We start from the raw sequence: 15,078 nt of genomic DNA, 5'->3' as shown, positions 1-15,078 counted from the left end.
TGCTGGGGAGAGATGGGGAGCTGAGCTTGGGTTTGTGCTCCTTCCCTGTGGGCACATGGCCCACTGTTCACACAGGGGTTCCAAGCAGCACAAAGAAACAGAACTGAGCAATTCCTTTCATACAGTTGTGTATTTTACAACCCATATACATATATGCCTGTATATACACACACATACATCCCTGCAGCAGGCCTGTGCCACCAGCACCTTAGAGCAGCTGGGATTCAGCCTCACTGTGCTGCGCCATCCTTCTCTGCAGGGCATTCTCCTCCTTGCTCCATCCTGGGGGGCCCCTTGGCCTGGCTCTCCCTCTGCACGCTGTGAAGGTGGACGGTGTGTGTGCTGGGGTCCTTTCCCACCCCCTGGCTAGGGTCAACAGCTCTGTGCTCAGGGTGATGCCGCTGGATGTGTTTGATGACCTGGAACTTCTGCTTGGCCTTGTAGGGGCAGTAGCGGCAGAAGAAGGGGTGCTCGTTGGTGTGGGTCAGGTAGTGGTGGCGCAGGCCGGCTGCCCAGCGGAAAGCGCGCCCGCAGGCGTTGCACACGTAGGGCTTCTCCTCGCTGTGCTTCTTCAGGTGGGTCTTGAGGAGAAAGCGCGTCTTGAAGGCCTTGCCGCACTGCTCGCAGATGAAGGAACGGGCCTCCTGGTGCCGCGTCTCCTTGTGCACCCGCAGGGCGTCCGCGCGGTTGGTGCAGTACTCGCACTCATCGCACCGGTATGGCTTCAGGCCTGGGGCAATAGGGAAGGAAGGGGATGGCACCGGGATGGGGGCACCGTGCTCTCCAGTCCACTCCACAGAGCATTAGTCCCCAGGGACTTCCCCCTACGTCCCATTTTAGCAGGCACACCAAGATCCCCATTTCCAAGGCACCAAATAGTGCCACCCACACTTCCCTCCCACCTGAGAGCACTGCCCCCACCCCATTAACACAGGATAATGTGCTGCCCCCTAAATGTCCTCCTCTGTCTCTAGCTGGGCCACTGGCAGAAAAGAAGCATGGAGCAGCCCCAACAACCTCCCCACTGCTCGACAGCTGTCCTCAGTGGGCAGCACTCACCCGTGTGCTTTGTCATGTGGTACTTGAGCTGGTTCACCCACTTGCATTTGTAGCCGCAGTCAGGGCAGAGGTATTTCCTCTCCTCCTTGTGGATCCGCATGTGATACTGGGCAGGAGGATAGGGTCAGGATGAGACCATGGCCCCAGCCCTGGGGATGTGCAGGGCTTTGGGGTGGCAGTGAGAGGCTCAAAGACAGTTCTGACATGTCCATCTGCATGGGGCAAGGAGGACTGTGTGCTTGCTTGGCAGGCTATGGGCAAGGGGGATCCACACCAGAGTCAGGATAAGATTCCTGTACTGCTGAGCTGCTCTGTCCCAGCCCATGCATGGCACAGGCTTTGTTCCCCAGTTTGATATGTGAGGCAGAGTCAAATTAAAAACCCAGCCCAACAGAGCTGAGCACATTGCACAGCCTGTCCCAGGTGGCCCCAGGAGACTCCAGCTCAGCCTGGCCATTAAAAAAGTCAATACTTCTTTTAGCAAAACCAGACTACTTCTGCCTCCATTACCCTATGCCTCCATCACCCACGCATTTCCTGTTCTAGAAAAAGCCCTTTACCATGCATCAGGATGCTAATCACCTACAGCAATGAGGGCAGGGGCACACTCTGCTTCCAAGAAAGCTGGAGGTTTCCCTGCACCCCGTCTAACTGGCACCACAGAGTATGCTGAAACCAGCCAGCAGCCAAACTTGGCTTTCAGTGGTGCAAGGCTGCACCCAGAGATGTCAGCAAGAAAAGAAGTGAACTTAGACTGCTGCTACCTTCTTGCTTTGTTAAAAGTCTCCCTTGCCCTTAAACTCCAACAACAGAGAAGAAATGTATTGTACTGACAATGACTTTTATCTGCTTGACTCCTATTTCTGTTCATCATGAGGCATTGAACACTGAGGATGAAACCTCCCCTTAGGAACTTCTTCCCCAAACCCCTGTGGCAGGATGCCCCTCAAGCAATGCAGATGGAGTAGGATACATTCCCAAGCAGAGCTCTTACCTTGAGACGTGAGGGATCAGCACAGGCGTATTTACAGAGGTGGCATTTGTAGGGCTTCTCACCAGTGTGGATGCGGATGTGCCACGTGATCTTTTGCCTGTTCTTGGTGGTGTACTCACAGTCTGAGCACTTGTACACGCGGGTGCCCCCATGGCCCTTCATGTGCTGGTCGAACACAAGCTGGTGCCGGCAGGCAAAGTCACAGAAGGGGCAGTGCAGGGGTTTGTCCTGGGGGGCAGTCGGCTCGTGGCTCTCCATGTAATGCCGCACCAGCTGCTGCCGCTCCTTGGCTGCAAAGCTGCACAGCTCACAGCGGTGGCTGAAATGCTGCGTCTTGTGCTCCTCCAGTGCCTCCCGGGTGGCGAAGGTCTCCTTGCAGGTGCCGCACTCCAGGTGGGGGTGCTGCTTCTGCACGTGGCACTTGAGCGTGGCCTCACTGTGACACACGAAGTCACAGCGTGGGCAGCTGTAGGAAACCTTCTCCTCGTGCCGGCGCAGGACGTGCTGCTTGAGGGCCGTCTCAGAACTGAAGCGAGCCTCGCAGCGGGAGCAGCCGAAGTTGAGTTCGCCGTGGTGGCAGCTGTTGATGTGGCGGGTGATGTCATTCTGCAGGTAGCTGCCGTAGTCGCAGAGCGGGCAGAAATGGGTGGGCGTCTTCTCGTGCACGCGCAGGCGGTGGATGCGCAGCTTGGAGTTGGTGCCGAAGGTCTGGCTGCAGATGCCGCAGGCGATGCGCCCCACGCCGGTGTGCAGGGACTGGTGGGCCTCCAGGCGGTAGCGACGCGTGGTGCTGAACTCGCAGTAGCGGCACTTGTGCGGCTTCACGCCCTCGTGCTTGATGCGGACGTGCTGCCGCAGGCACCGGGCCTGCTTGCAGGTGAACTCGCACTGGCGGCACTGCAGCTGCGGCCGCTTGCTGTAATGCTTGCGGTGCAGCCTGCGGTGCAGCCGCAGGGCTTTGGCCACCTTGGAGGTGAAGGGGCAGGAGGAGCAGCGAAACTCACCCAGGGTCACGCAGCCCCTCTTCTTGTGTGTCTTCATGGCCCGTTCCTGGTGGCAGGTGAAGGGGCAGGTGGGGCAGGAGAAACGCCTCCTCTTGGGCAGCGTGGATTTTGGTGGGGCTGCATCCAGTGGGAGCTCACTGGTCTGGTCTTTCTCAACACTGAGTGCGTCCCCCTCAGGCAGTTTGGTCCTTTGGGGTTCATCCTCGGGATGCATGATGTGCTTTGCAGCACAATGGCTCTTGAGGGCCCGCCGGGAGCGGAAGGTTTCAGGGCACTGGGAACACCAGAACTGCTGCAGGTTCCGGCAGCCATCCTCCACATGGGAGGTGATGGTGGTGATACGGGAACACACAAAGGAGCAGGCATTGCAGTGCAGCTTCCCTCCCTCCAGTCGGTATTTCTCTGAGGGTTTCCCAGACTGGGAGGCACCAGCAGCTCCACCTGGCTCAGTCCCACTCCCTTGCTGGGGAGGCTCTTCTGCCACCTCTGTGCTGTCACCCAGCAGGGATTTCTCAGAGGCATGACAGCCTGATGTCTGTGCCCCAGCCAAAGGAATGCCTGCTGCTTGTGTTTTATCAGATATCAGTTCAGCTTCCCAAGGACTCTGAGCATGCCCAGACTCCTCTGAGCCTCCCTTCTCACTCCCTGCTGTTTCTGTACCATTATCACCAGGCTGGTCAGCAGGTTGGCACAGTCCAGGTGCCTCCTGATTGACTGGTTTGAGGATCTTGTTGCTCTTCAGAAGAACAGGGCACTTCTTTAGGAGGTGGGTGTTGAGTCCCCTCTGCTGCTTAAAGCTGGCGCCACACTCACGGCACACGAGGGGGGCCCGGCGGCTCTGGCAGCTGGCTTTGGAGTGCAGGGACATGGATTTCTCCTTCCGTGTGATGTATGAGCACTTCTCACACTTAAAAACCTGGCTCTCCGACTGCACCACCAGCATCTGCACCCTGCCCTCCAGCACCAGTGTCTCTGCCTGCTCTTTGTCCTGCTTCCGCAGAGCCTTCAGCACTGACTCCGAGCCACTCCTGGCATTGTCACCGGAGGTGGGTGCATCCTCTGGGACAGGCAGGTGGCTCTGTTCAGGTGTCTTCAGCATGCTGAGCCAGGCCTCTGGCAGCTTGGCTCGGCTGGTCTCTCTCTCCTCGGTGTCTGCCACGACCTTGGGGTCTGAGCATGACCCCTCAAGGTGGCCCATGTCCTCCTTTAGGGTGTCTTTTCCCTGGTTGTCTCCTGCCGCTACATTGACCTTCACCACCTTGTCTTCCTGTACATCTACCTCTTCCTCAAAGTCTGGGATCTCTTCCAGTGTATTGCCAGTGTCCTCCAAGCCAAGGCCACCCTGGGAGCCCAGCATCTCATAGGCTGCAGGAGGCTCCTTGCAGGACAGCATTTCCACGCTCTCTGGCTGGGTCACACAGGCTTCTCCAGTCAACTTCTCCAGGAGAGGGTCAGACGAGACATTCAGTGCCTCCAAGTGCAAGGTGCAGCTCTCTGCCACATCTTCAGAAACAGTGATCTCAGTAGAGCCTGTGGCAGCATTTCCTTGCATGCAGTCATCTTCCAGGGCATTGCCAGCAATAGGACAGCTCTGCTCCCCCTCGCCCCTCTCTGCCTCGCTGCTGCTCTCTGGTGGAGCGGCATCCTGCTCAAGGAGGGGCACCATGAACACTTGCTGGTAGCCCTCTTCTCCCTGGGACTCCACCTGGGATGGCTTCTCCTTCATCCACAGCTCCTTGCCAGTGAGGGGGGAACTGGCATCCACGTGCAGGGCTGCACCAACCTCACAGCCAAAGAGTGCCTCAGACGAGCTGATCTCCAGCTCCTTGCTGGCGTAATTTTCCAGCCAGTCCTTGTCACCAGGAACGTAGCCATGAATCTTGCGCTTATGGAAGAAGAGGCTGGTGTTACTGAAGGTGCAGTACGAACAGAGGGCACAGCGAAACTCCTTCTGCTTGGTGTGCTTGCAGTTCTCATGGTTCAGCAACGCCTGCTTGTACTTGGTCTGGTAGGTGCAGTACTGGCACTGGAAGACAGGAACCTGGTAGTTCTGCGAGTGCTTGGCCTGCATGTGCTTCTGCAGCTCGTACTTGCGCTTGCAGGCGAAGCCGCACACCTCGCAGATCAGGCTTTTGCCCTGGTGCCGCAGCTTGTGGCTGCTCAGCTGGTCAGCACGGTGACAGCGGTACGAGCACTGGTTACACTGGTACCTGCAGGGACAAGCACAATCTGTCAGGCAGCACGAGGAATTGGGGCAGGCTGAGCTTCATCAGGCATGATGAGCTCTCCTTCCCCATCCCAGACAAACAGGGAAGGAGTACTGTTTGGTTTGCCAGATCTGACCTTTGCCATCCACACAGATCTTACCACAGGCAATTCCTCCCTGCTGCAGCCCTTGGCACAGCTGGTGCTTTACACCCCCAGCCTGGGACTGGAGATAAATTCCCTGAGTATTCCATACAGTGACCATATCAGACACGCACATTCTCACATGTGCATGCCAACAGCACTTCCAGCATCTCTGGAGGCAGACTAGACCCAAAGGAGGTGATAATCTGGCAGTCCTGAACAGGCCTTGACACACAAACATCAGCAGAGCAATGAACCCAAGCTCAGAGTTGCACCTCTGAGGTAATACACCTCCTTGGTGGCATAGAGACTCCAAAAATAGCTTTGCCTCCACACCACCATGTTCTAAGTCCAAAAACCAAATTTCTTATGTACCAGAAAGGGCAGGGCAGGCATGAGAAAGTCTGGCACACAGTGCAGCCAGAAGCAGACCCCTGGAGCAGGATTTGGGGAGCTCTGACCATGCTGCCAGGGCAGTGGAGCAGGGGTCTTACCGGAGATCTCCCGTGTGCTTGCGCATGTGGACATTCAGGTAGTGTTTCCACTTGGTGATGTATCCACACTCGGTGCACATGAAGTTCTTGTCGTTGGAGTGGGTCAGCATGTGCTTGGACAGGTAGCTCACATCCCGGCACGTGAAGTCGCAGAGCTCACACTTGTGAGGTTTCTCTCCTACACGCAACACACAAACGCCTTCAGCATGACAGCCAGATAAAGCAACATGGCAGGGAAACAGCTCAGCAGGGAGCATGCAACAACTTCAGGCAAGTGATCCTGAGCTGGCAAAGCTGGTGGTGGGACCCAGGAAACCTGACCCAGCCCTCTTTGCCCACCCAGAGGCAGGACAAGACACCTTCCCCATCCCAGCTCAGCTTCTGGGACCCCTTCAGGGGACACCTACCAGTGTGCAACAGCATGTGCCGGATGAGCACCCGCTTGTGCGCTGTGGCGAAGGCACACTCGGTGCACTTGTGGATCTTCTCATTGGCGTGCATCTTGCCCACATGGTCGTGAAACTCCACAGGGTTGAAAGTGGCATAGGGGCAGAAACTGCACTGGAGCTGCTCGCTGCCCGGGTGGCCCTGCTTCTTGTGCTTGCGGAAAACGTGCTTGTTGGAGCAGATGAAGTCACACTGCTGGCAGTGGAAGGCGTAGTGGGTTTTCCGGTGAGCCTCCATGGCCTCAGCCGTGCCGAAGAGCAGCGAGCAGGCGTGGTACTTGCACTCCACCGCCTTGATGCCATGAGCGTCCTTGAGGTGACGGACAAACTCCTTACGGTCCTCGGCAGAGTAGCTGCAGTCCCCGTGGAAGCAGCTCAGCCTCTTGGGCTCAGCTTTGTGAGTCTTCAAGTGCTCCTTGAGGGCCTGGCTGAGCCGAAACTTCTCCTCACAGACGGGGCAGGAGTAAACATCGGAGTAGAAGTTGGAGATGTCCTCGTGCATACTGGCCATGTGGCGGTTGAGAGCATTCTTCTCCACGGAGCTGTAGTGGCAGAGTGGGCAGTGATGAGCCTTCTCGCCTGTCTCCCGCATCATGTGGATTTTCAGCTTGCTTTTGCTGGTGAAGTACTTGTGGCAGTTGGGGCACTGCAGGCTGGGGTCAGGGAAGTGCAGGTGGAGGTGCTCTACCAGGTGGGTCCGCTTTTTGAAGCACCGCTTGCATTCGGGGCACATGTGGGTTTTGTAGAGGTACTCGGAGCCTTCTGCAACATCCCCTGGGGGAACAAAGGAGGGGGAGCAGTTAATAGGGAAAAGATGGAGAGCACAGGCAGATGTTCTGTCCCTGATCCAGTTGTGCCAGGATGAGGGTTTATACACATGTGCAGTCACACAGCCACCACCTACTCAGAGGGACTGTCCCCACGCCAAGCCACCAGCACACTTCGGGTGAGCTCTTTCCAACTCACACTGGCAAAGCAAAGCCTACATCAGACCTGCCCACGTGCCCCTGGTCCCCAAAGCCAGGCAGGCCTTTGCCTAAACCTGGCAGCATGCATGAACAGGAAAAGAAGAGACATATTTGCTTGGGCAGAGGTTGGGGGAACAAGTGCACTGGTACATGCAGGAGATGTGAGGTCGCCCATCAACCTAGGCCACATTTCCCTGCCCGCCCTGAGGTGCTTGTTCACAAAGCCTGAGCAGCTCCTGGTAAGGCCCTGCATCCTACCTTTGAAGTGCTGTGCCTGTGGCACTCCAACTTTTTTGGGAGCTGCCTTCCCATCCTCTTTGGCCTCGGCTTCACAGAGGCTCTCACCATCCTCCTCTGGTGATTCATCCCCACTGCTGTCTGAGTCCTCTTCTCCAGCTGATGCTTTCTGTCCCTTCAAGGAGCTGTCCCCAGTACCTGCAGGCTTTGCTGGCCTTGCTTCTGCTGTGCTGGCTTTCCAGCCAGGATGGCAATCACCTGGCTCCTCCTGTCCTTCTGATGCTGCTTCAGTGGGGAAAGATGAAGACCATCATGTTCCATGCAAGAGGAAGCCACCCTCACACACCCACACACATGCAGAAAAACCACCTGGCTAAGATAGAGGGCACAAACTGTGCTGCAGGGAGGCACAAATGCAAGGTTCCCAGCCCTCCACTCCTCCAGCTGTAAGTGGGATGCACAGACACAGCCAGCCTCTGCAGCACCCACAGGCCCCAGCCCCCCACCCAGCCATACCCGACAGCAGGATGCAGCACTTGTCAAGGCTGTGGGGGTCGCCTGTTGCCATCTCAGAAGGGGACTCTGTGGTGTGACCCTTCCGGTGCTGCCAGAAGAGCTTGGCATTGGCTGTGATGAAGTCGCAGTGGGAGCAGTGGAAGGGGAAGTGTGTCCGGTGGTGCTGCTCCATGGCCTGGCGGCTGGGGAAGAGCAGCGGGCAGGCGCGGCAGGCGCAGGACACGGGGGAGGCCCCATGCAGGTGGCGCAAGTGAGCACGCAGTTCCTTGCGGTCCTCTGTGGTGAAGTGGCAGCCCCGCTCGGGACAGGGTAGGGCTCCCGACGGGGCACGGTGCGTCTTGAAGTGCTCCTTGAGCTGGCCAGGCTGCAAAAACGCCTCCTGGCAGACGGGGCACAGCAGGCACTCGGGATCAGAGCCCTCCTGTGTGCTGGCTCCGAGCAGCTCCGTGCCCCTTGGATCACTCTGGCTCTCGCTGGCAGAAGCCAACAGTGCCCCTGGGAGTTCCAGGTGCTCTTGGGGGGGCAGCAGCAGGCACTGGTGCTGGGACAGCAGGGAGGCCTCTGAGAAGCTCTGGCCACACCTCTCGCAGAAGTACAGCTCCACCACTTTGACCAGAACCTCTGCAGAGAGCAAGAGATGAACGTTAGAAGGAGCTTTTTCCAGGCCCAGAGCTTGGGACTGGCGGTTCAGTTCCAGCTCTGGACAAGGAAAACATATCCCTCTTGCCACAAATTACATTTTGGGAACCAGATCTCCCATAAGAGGCTAAATACCACCACCCAGGTGGCCACAATAACCAGTTCTGTCCCTTTGCACCTTTGAAGCATGCAGAGATGAAAGGCTGGCTTGGCCTCATTCTTGTTAGGATGTCCAGTGCCCACACTGGGCCCATGTGGGAAGCATGCTGGGGGGTAGCAGTTCAGGTGGAGATCTCAGCCTGGTCCCTACTGACAGCCTGGAGCCACCCCCTCACGCAGCATGCAGCTCCCACAGCCACTCTCCCCATCCACACACCCAGCTGGTGCCAGGTCTGTGCTCAATGGTGGCACCAGACTCATGATGCAGGGTCAGAGATCTGAGGGCACCTGGGACAGGGACCCTGGCCAGACCTCTCTAGCTCTGCTGACTGCAGTGGGGCCCATTCTGCACTCCCTGCACCCCATACCTGTGGCACTGGCCGCGTTGCTCAGTGTCACATTGCCAGCCACTGCCTCGATGAATATTTCCACATTGCTTCCTTCAGCGTGAGCCCCTTCCCCAGGCATCGATGCCTCTGCCAGCAGCAACTCCTGGCTGGCAGCCAGCGGGGGTGTCCCGGCCAGACCAGCGCTGGCCACACCAGGGCTTCCCACGGCTCCCACCTCTCCCGGTGTGGGCAGGAGCAGCTCCGAGCACAGGGTCTCCATCTCCCTGCTGGCAGCCTCTGATACAGTCACTGCTGCGCTCATTGCCGCCGGGCACTGCCTTGGCGCTGGGCTGGATGACCTCTCAACCTGAAACAGAAGAAAGCACTTCAAATGAGGGACATCCCAGGGCCCAAGAGGATTTTGGGGAGCAGCCAGTTTCGAGGCAGGGTATTTCAATGCTGGGTGCCCCAAGCAGGCTGCTGGCAAGCCCTCTGTCACGGGGTAGACAAGAGTGCAAGGACACCTGTACGTTCTCCCCGAGCCCAACACGCAGGGCTTGCTCCTGGCTCCAGCTGGGCCGGCCCCCGAGCCCACCCTCAGCGCCATGCCCAGCCTCCAGCCCGCAGGTGCCCCACGAGTCCCTCCGGGCCAGGCTCCCCCCAGCCCCTCGCCTGTCAGCCCGGCACCCCCAGCCCATCATCCCGGGCTGTTCCCGGCCCTCCCAGCCCCTCAGTCCTCACCGCGAGCTGTCCGCGGGTGTCCCCAGCCTCTGGCCCCTTACCCGGGGCTGTCACCGAAGTGCCCTCAACCCGGGCTGTCCCCGCCGCCCCGGGCCCCCCTGCCCCGGCACATCTCGGTGGTGGTGCCGGCCGGCGGAGCGCCGCCCTTTGTGCCCGTCGCGCAGCCGCTCTGCCCGGCCCGGCCGGCCCCGCTCTATGGTGCGGCCGGAAGCGGCGCGGGCGGGAGCGGAAGCGGCGCGGTGCAGGTGAGCGATGGCGGCACCGGCTGCAGCGGGGGCGAGAGCGGCGGGGAATCCTCCGCGGAGTGGCCGCGGTCGGGCCTCTGCTGCGGGGAAGGCCGGTGTGGATCCGGGTCCTTTGCAGGGGAGGGTGGGGCTCTTGGAGGGGGAGGCTGCGGGACCCTGCTCAAGGGACGCTGTGCCCGGCTAAGGAGGAAGGTCACACCTTATTCTAGTGGAGGTGGGATTCTGTACTTGAGAGAGCAGAGCGCGTCTGTGTGTCTGGCGGGGAAGGCTCCTCCTCGGTCCCAGCACATGACAGGCCTGCGGAGGGAGGTGGAGAAGGTTCAGGCCCCCGCAGCATGTTGCTGTAACCTAGACATGCAGGTGTGCCCTCTACTACCGTCGTGTGCCCGTTCTCAGCAGCCGAGACTCGGCCCTTGGCTCAGCTGGGGATGTGCTTCAGCTTTTTCAAACGATAAATCTTAAATAATTGCAGTGCTCATGATTTCTGGCTGTTCAAATAATAAAACCCTGTAAAACTCTGGCCTTGTTGTCTTGACTGAAGAAGCTACAGATGCTCCTGTGCTTCTTCAAGAGCCTCCTGGCCCCCTCCTGCTTGGCTCACCCAGTGGCCTGCAGAGAGGGAGAAGGTTTCTAGAGCCAGCAGGAACACTTAGTAATAAGCACAGATGTGGGAAATCCAAACATGCCAGGCATCCCTTCACCTTGAGACCTGGCCATGATAAAGGGCAGAGAACTGTGGGTGATCTGTTGCATTTCTTGCTACCATTCAGTCTTTCCTCACAGGTTGTTGCTGGAGTACAAAAACAATGCTGTGGAAAGGAGCTGCCTGACCTCCCACAATGCCCCTTTCTGACTTTGTCTTAGCACTGAAGGACAACCCATATTTTGGGGCTGGGTTTGGCCTCGTCGGGGTGGGCACATTCCTGGCAGCAGCCCGTAAGGGGGCCCAGTTTGGGCTGGTGGCTTTCAGGCGCCACTATATGATCACCTTGGAGGTGCCCTGCAAGGATAAGAGCTACCAATGGCTGCTGAACTGGGTCTCCCACCACGCCAAGCACACGCAGCACCTCAGTGTTGAGACATCATACCTGCAGCATGAAAGCGGGCGTGTCAGCACCAAGTTCGACTTTATCCCCAGCCTCGGGAATCATTTCATCTGGTAAGGGACGGTAGGGGAAAGCAGTTTGGGGATTCAGCCTCTTGAGACTTTTGCAAGTTGGGGGGCCTGTAGAGACAGTGGAGAGGGTTCTTCTTCCTCTCTGGGTCTGGGTTAGGGCAGGGGATGAAGAGTAGCAAGAGCAGCCTGTACTCAGCAGTGTGAAATTATTTCCTTACATAGGATGAGTGTTCTTGATGCATGAGCCAGGTGAGGTGCAGCTGAGGGTGCTGGATCACTGTACACACCTGTCTCCCTGCCCCAGGTACCGCAGGAAGTGGATTCGCATCGAGCGCAGCCGGGAGACGCAGATGCTGGACCTGAACACAGGGACCCCCTGGGAGTCCGTCACCTTCACTGCACTGGGCACCGACCGCGAGATCTTCTTCAACATCCTTCAGGAAGGTCTGTAGGGGAACTGTGTGCAGTCCTGCTGGGAACAGCCTGCTCCCTGGAGATGCCCAGGGCTGCATGGGAGATGCTGTTCCCTGGCAGCTGTCCCCTGTGCCTCTCTCTGCAGCCCGGGAGCTGGCGCTGCAGCAGCAGGAGGGGAAGACCATCATGTACACAGCCATGGGAGCAGAGTGGCGCCAGTTCGGCTTCCCCCGCCGCCGCCGGCCCCTCAGCTCCGTGGTGCTGGAGGAAGGCGTGTCAGAGAGGCTGGTTCAGGACGTGAAGGAGTTCATCAACAACTCCAAGTGGTACCATGAAAGAGGCAAGGCTCTGGTGTGGTGTGCTCTGTATGGGGTGGGGCAGGATGTTCATGGTCCTCTCTGGAATTGGCTGTGGAGAGATTTTTCCCTGCTGCTTACAATCCCCAGGTGTATCCTCTTTGTGTGCTCAGCACAGCACCACAGCTTGGAGGGAGGGAGGGAGCACAGAGCAATCCAGGTGGTTACCCTAAAAGAACACTGTTTTCTTAGGGATCCCCTATCGAAGAGGCTACCTGCTTTATGGTCCTCCTGGATGTGGGAAAAGCAGCTTCATGTGAGTATTGTCAGCGCCCTGCTCTGAGCCACAGCAGTCTTGGATGAGAGTGTGGATGAGTTTGGGTTTGGAATACTGGAGTGGGCTGTGCCTTATGTGTGGTGCCGACTGTAAGCATTTGCATTGCTGGCACTGTGACAGGTGAGGGTGACAAGCCCTTTGTGCCCTTGCTTTCCACAGTGCTGCATGGTATGGGTAGGCTGAACAGGGGCTTCTGCCCGCTCCTTAGATCTGATCCTTGCTGGGAAGAGACTCCTCTGCCCTCTCCCTTATTGCTAAGGGGAGAAATGTGATTTTTCCTTGACTGTGGGCTTCCCCACTGTGATTCATCCTTGTGGTTTGTGTCCTTTGCAGCACAGCCCTGGCTGGGGAACTGGAGTACAGTATCTGCCTGCTGAGCCTCAGTGACCACAGCCTCTCTGATGACCGGCTCAATCACCTCCTGAGTGTAGCACCACAGCAGAGCATCATCCTGCTGGAGGATGTGGATGCTGCCTTCGTCAGCCGGGACCTTGCTGCTGAGAGTGAGCACTGCCCCTGTTCCTGGGCCAGCAGCAGGAGGGAGGTTCTGTGGCTGTACTGAAAAATGTTTGGACTCTGGGCTGCTCAACTGCTCCAGCAGAAACCAGGAGTGGGGGAGTCTCTCAGGGCTCAAACTGGAACTTGTCCAGTTTTGGCTAGGCTGTAAAAGGGAATTTGGATCCTTTATCCTCAGGCAAAGGTCCTTCTCTTCCCCAGCTCCTTGCAGGATGAGGGAGAAGGTGGCTTTCCTTCTCTTTTTCTTTGTGTTCCCATGGGTGTTTGTGGGCAGGGGAGGTGAATGTGCTGCCAGCCAGCCAGAGGGTCAGCCTCCAAGCAAGGAGCGAGTAGGGAGCTTGGCACAAGCCTCAGGTGGTAGGAAGGTGGCCCTCAGGCTGTGCAGGGTTAGTGGCCAACAGCTACAATGTCAGACACCTTTGTTCCCAGACCCAGCTGTGTACCAAGGCATGGGGCGCCTGACCTTCAGCGGTCTCCTCAATGCGCTGGACGGTGTGGCCTCCACAGAAGCCAGGATTGTCTTCATGACCACCAACTACGTGGACAGGTCAGACTGCCCCCGGGAGGGAGTGGGGTGGGTAGCACAGGAAAACCTTGCTCCCTTTTCCTGGGCTTTATTTATTGAATCCTCCAGCATGAAGAGTGGGGATTCAGATTTCCCACATCCTCCCTTGGGATGCAAATCTTGTGCTGATCAGGCTCCCTTTTGCTGGAGCCTCAGATGCCTACTTGGTGTTTAGAACATGGTTGTGTCCTTCAGGAGTGGTACCACCTTCCTGCCTGTGGGGAGCTGCAAGTTTTGGGGTTGTGTCCATACTGTGAGTGAAACGCTGGTCCGATGTGCAGCCCACTGGGTTGGTGGGATACAGCCTGGGCTCATGGTGCCTGGACAGCTGCTGTGCTGTGGCAGGCTTGATTCACTACAGACCAAGCTGGTCCAGGGGTTTGTTCAGAGGTCGCTCATGGAACAGAGATGGGGAGAACTGTTTCCCAGGACCAAAGCTGCTTTCTTGTCATCCTTTGCAGTCAGTCCTTCCCCAGATCTCTCCTTTCTTTTTGGGTTGATTTCTCCCCTCAATTTCCCCAGGGATGAACCTGTTTTCCCCCTTCACCATCTCACAGTGCATGGCACTTTGCAGAAAGGACAGGGGCTGTGCTGTTGTCGATAGGGGCTTCCACCAGGGCCCACCCTAAACAGATGCTTTGATCAGGTTTTCCAGCACCACCCCTTGTCTCTTGGCAGGCTGGACCCAGCCCTGGTGCGTCCTGGCCGCGTGGATGTGAAGCAGTACGTGGGCCATTGCTCCCGCTGGCAGCTCACCCGCATGTTCCAGCGCTTCTACCCCGAGCAGCCCGCGGCTGCAGCCCAGCGCTTCGCAGAGCAGGCGCTGGCAGTCTCCAAACAGATCAGCGCTGCCCAGGTGCAAGGCCACTTCATGCTTTACAAGACAGACCCTGAAGGAGCCATTTCAAACATAAGCTCCAGCCTGCTGTGATCAGGGGCAGCTTTCCCTTGTGACACTGAGATGACTGGACAAAGATTTGACGATCATGCCATGAAGCCGCCCACCTGCACAGGCCAGGTCTCTGTTCACCTCTACCTCTCCTATGCCTTGGTTTGGGAGAGTCAGAGCTGCCAGCCTCACTGCAAGGGAGGGAATCTGCCTCTTGCTGCTCCCCAGACTTGGGTGCTACTGCAGCAGCCCTGCTCACCAGTGTGTGCCTCATGTTGGGATTCCTATAAGCTACCAAGGCTCCTGGTGTGAATCCCCTTCCTTGTGGGTCAGCCTGGAGGTGCCCCAGAAGGGCATTTCCTTTGGGCAGAACATTGGGGTTCTACACTGCTAAAAGTGTCCGGTTTTTTTAAAGGACAGTGGTCTCACTGGTCTGTGAATATCCTCTGTGAAGTGCACAACACAACTTGTCTCTCTGGTTCATTTTCCTGTTAGTTGTCCCTTTATCCAGCTGCTAGTCCTGACCAGGGCCTGGAAAGGCCAGTACTGCAAATCCAGAGTATTTCTGAAAAAAAGCAGCTCTTAAGAGACAACTCATTCTCCCTCAGACTCCAGGCTGGTGCCACTGGTCCTGCTGAGTTATGATGCCAAGCCACAGATCTGCCTGGATATTGTTCTAGATGGGCATGACTGTCCTTCCCACCAAAGGAGATGTGGGGCCCTGGAGGTGTATGAGGGCAGATGAGAGGCCTTGGCCAGTTACA

At 57.6% G+C, this 15,078-nt stretch overlaps 2 protein-coding genes across 5 annotated transcripts; one reads left to right on the top strand and one right to left on the bottom strand.

The window, feature by feature from the left end:
* Positions 1–111: 111 nt before the first annotated feature.
* ZNF142 (zinc finger protein 142) lies at positions 112–10,092 on the bottom strand. 3 transcript variants are annotated; one of them, XM_054278143.1, is made up of 9 exons: positions 9,936–10,092; positions 9,234–9,561; positions 8,068–8,688; positions 7,573–7,836; positions 6,308–7,120; positions 5,901–6,078; positions 2,054–5,267; positions 1,060–1,165; positions 112–730 (listed from the first exon to the last, which is right to left on the bottom strand). In XM_054278143.1, the coding sequence occupies exons 2-9, from the start codon at positions 9,514–9,516 to the stop codon at positions 231–233; spliced, it is 5,979 nt and encodes a 1,992-aa protein (XP_054134118.1). In that variant the 5' UTR covers positions 9,517–9,561; positions 9,936–10,092; the 3' UTR covers positions 112–230. The 3 variants fall into 3 exon arrangements, with proteins under 3 accessions (XP_054134118.1, XP_054134120.1, XP_054134119.1); XM_054278145.1 differs by having other exon boundaries at positions 7,573–7,833; XM_054278144.1 differs by having other exon boundaries at positions 9,977–10,092.
* Positions 10,093–10,121: 29 nt separating this feature from the next.
* Positions 10,122–14,594, top strand: LOC128938002 (mitochondrial chaperone BCS1). Of its 2 annotated transcripts, none has more exons than XM_054277924.1 (8): positions 10,122–10,180; positions 10,964–11,339; positions 11,602–11,741; positions 11,857–12,051; positions 12,260–12,323; positions 12,678–12,847; positions 13,290–13,407; positions 14,104–14,594. In XM_054277924.1, exons 2-8 carry the CDS (start codon positions 11,020–11,022, stop codon positions 14,354–14,356), a joined length of 1,260 nt encoding a protein of 419 aa, XP_054133899.1. In that variant the 5' UTR covers positions 10,122–10,180; positions 10,964–11,019; the 3' UTR covers positions 14,357–14,594. The 2 variants fall into 2 exon arrangements, with proteins under 2 accessions (XP_054133899.1, XP_054133900.1); XM_054277925.1 differs by lacking the exon at positions 10,122–10,180 and adding an exon at positions 10,208–10,275.
* Positions 14,595–15,078: the final 484 nt, after the last annotated feature.

The sequence above is a fragment of the Melozone crissalis genome, unplaced genomic scaffold, assembly GCF_028551555.1.
Source record: "Melozone crissalis strain CALT ecotype California unplaced genomic scaffold, PUWL_Pcris_2 ptg000023l_1, whole genome shotgun sequence".
Classification (NCBI taxonomy): Eukaryota; Metazoa; Chordata; class Aves; order Passeriformes; family Passerellidae; genus Melozone; species Melozone crissalis.
The sequence above is the reverse complement of the archived record's forward strand: the minus strand, read 5'-3'. Positions and strand labels throughout refer to the sequence as shown.

Excerpts from the sequence above, each read along its gene's own strand:
- ZNF142 (XM_054278143.1), bottom strand. The coding sequence starts at position 9,516 with ATGAGCGCAGCAGTGACTGTATCAGAGGCTGCCAGCAGGGAGATGGAG. Across the intron at positions 7,121-7,572 it reads ACAGGCACAGCACTTCAAAG|GGGATGTTGCAGAAGGCTCC; the intron begins GTAGGATGCAGG and ends TTGTTCCCCCAG. Across the intron at positions 731-1,059 it reads CCACATGACAAAGCACACGG|GCCTGAAGCCATACCGGTGC; the intron begins GTGAGTGCTGCC and ends CTATTGCCCCAG.
- LOC128938002 (XM_054277924.1), top strand. The coding sequence starts at position 11,020 with ATGCCCCTTTCTGACTTTGTCTTAGCACTGAAGGACAACCCATATTTT. Across the intron at positions 12,324-12,677 it reads TGTGGGAAAAGCAGCTTCAT|CACAGCCCTGGCTGGGGAAC; the intron begins GTGAGTATTGTC and ends TGTCCTTTGCAG. Across the intron at positions 12,848-13,289 it reads CCGGGACCTTGCTGCTGAGA|ACCCAGCTGTGTACCAAGGC; the intron begins GTGAGCACTGCC and ends CTTTGTTCCCAG.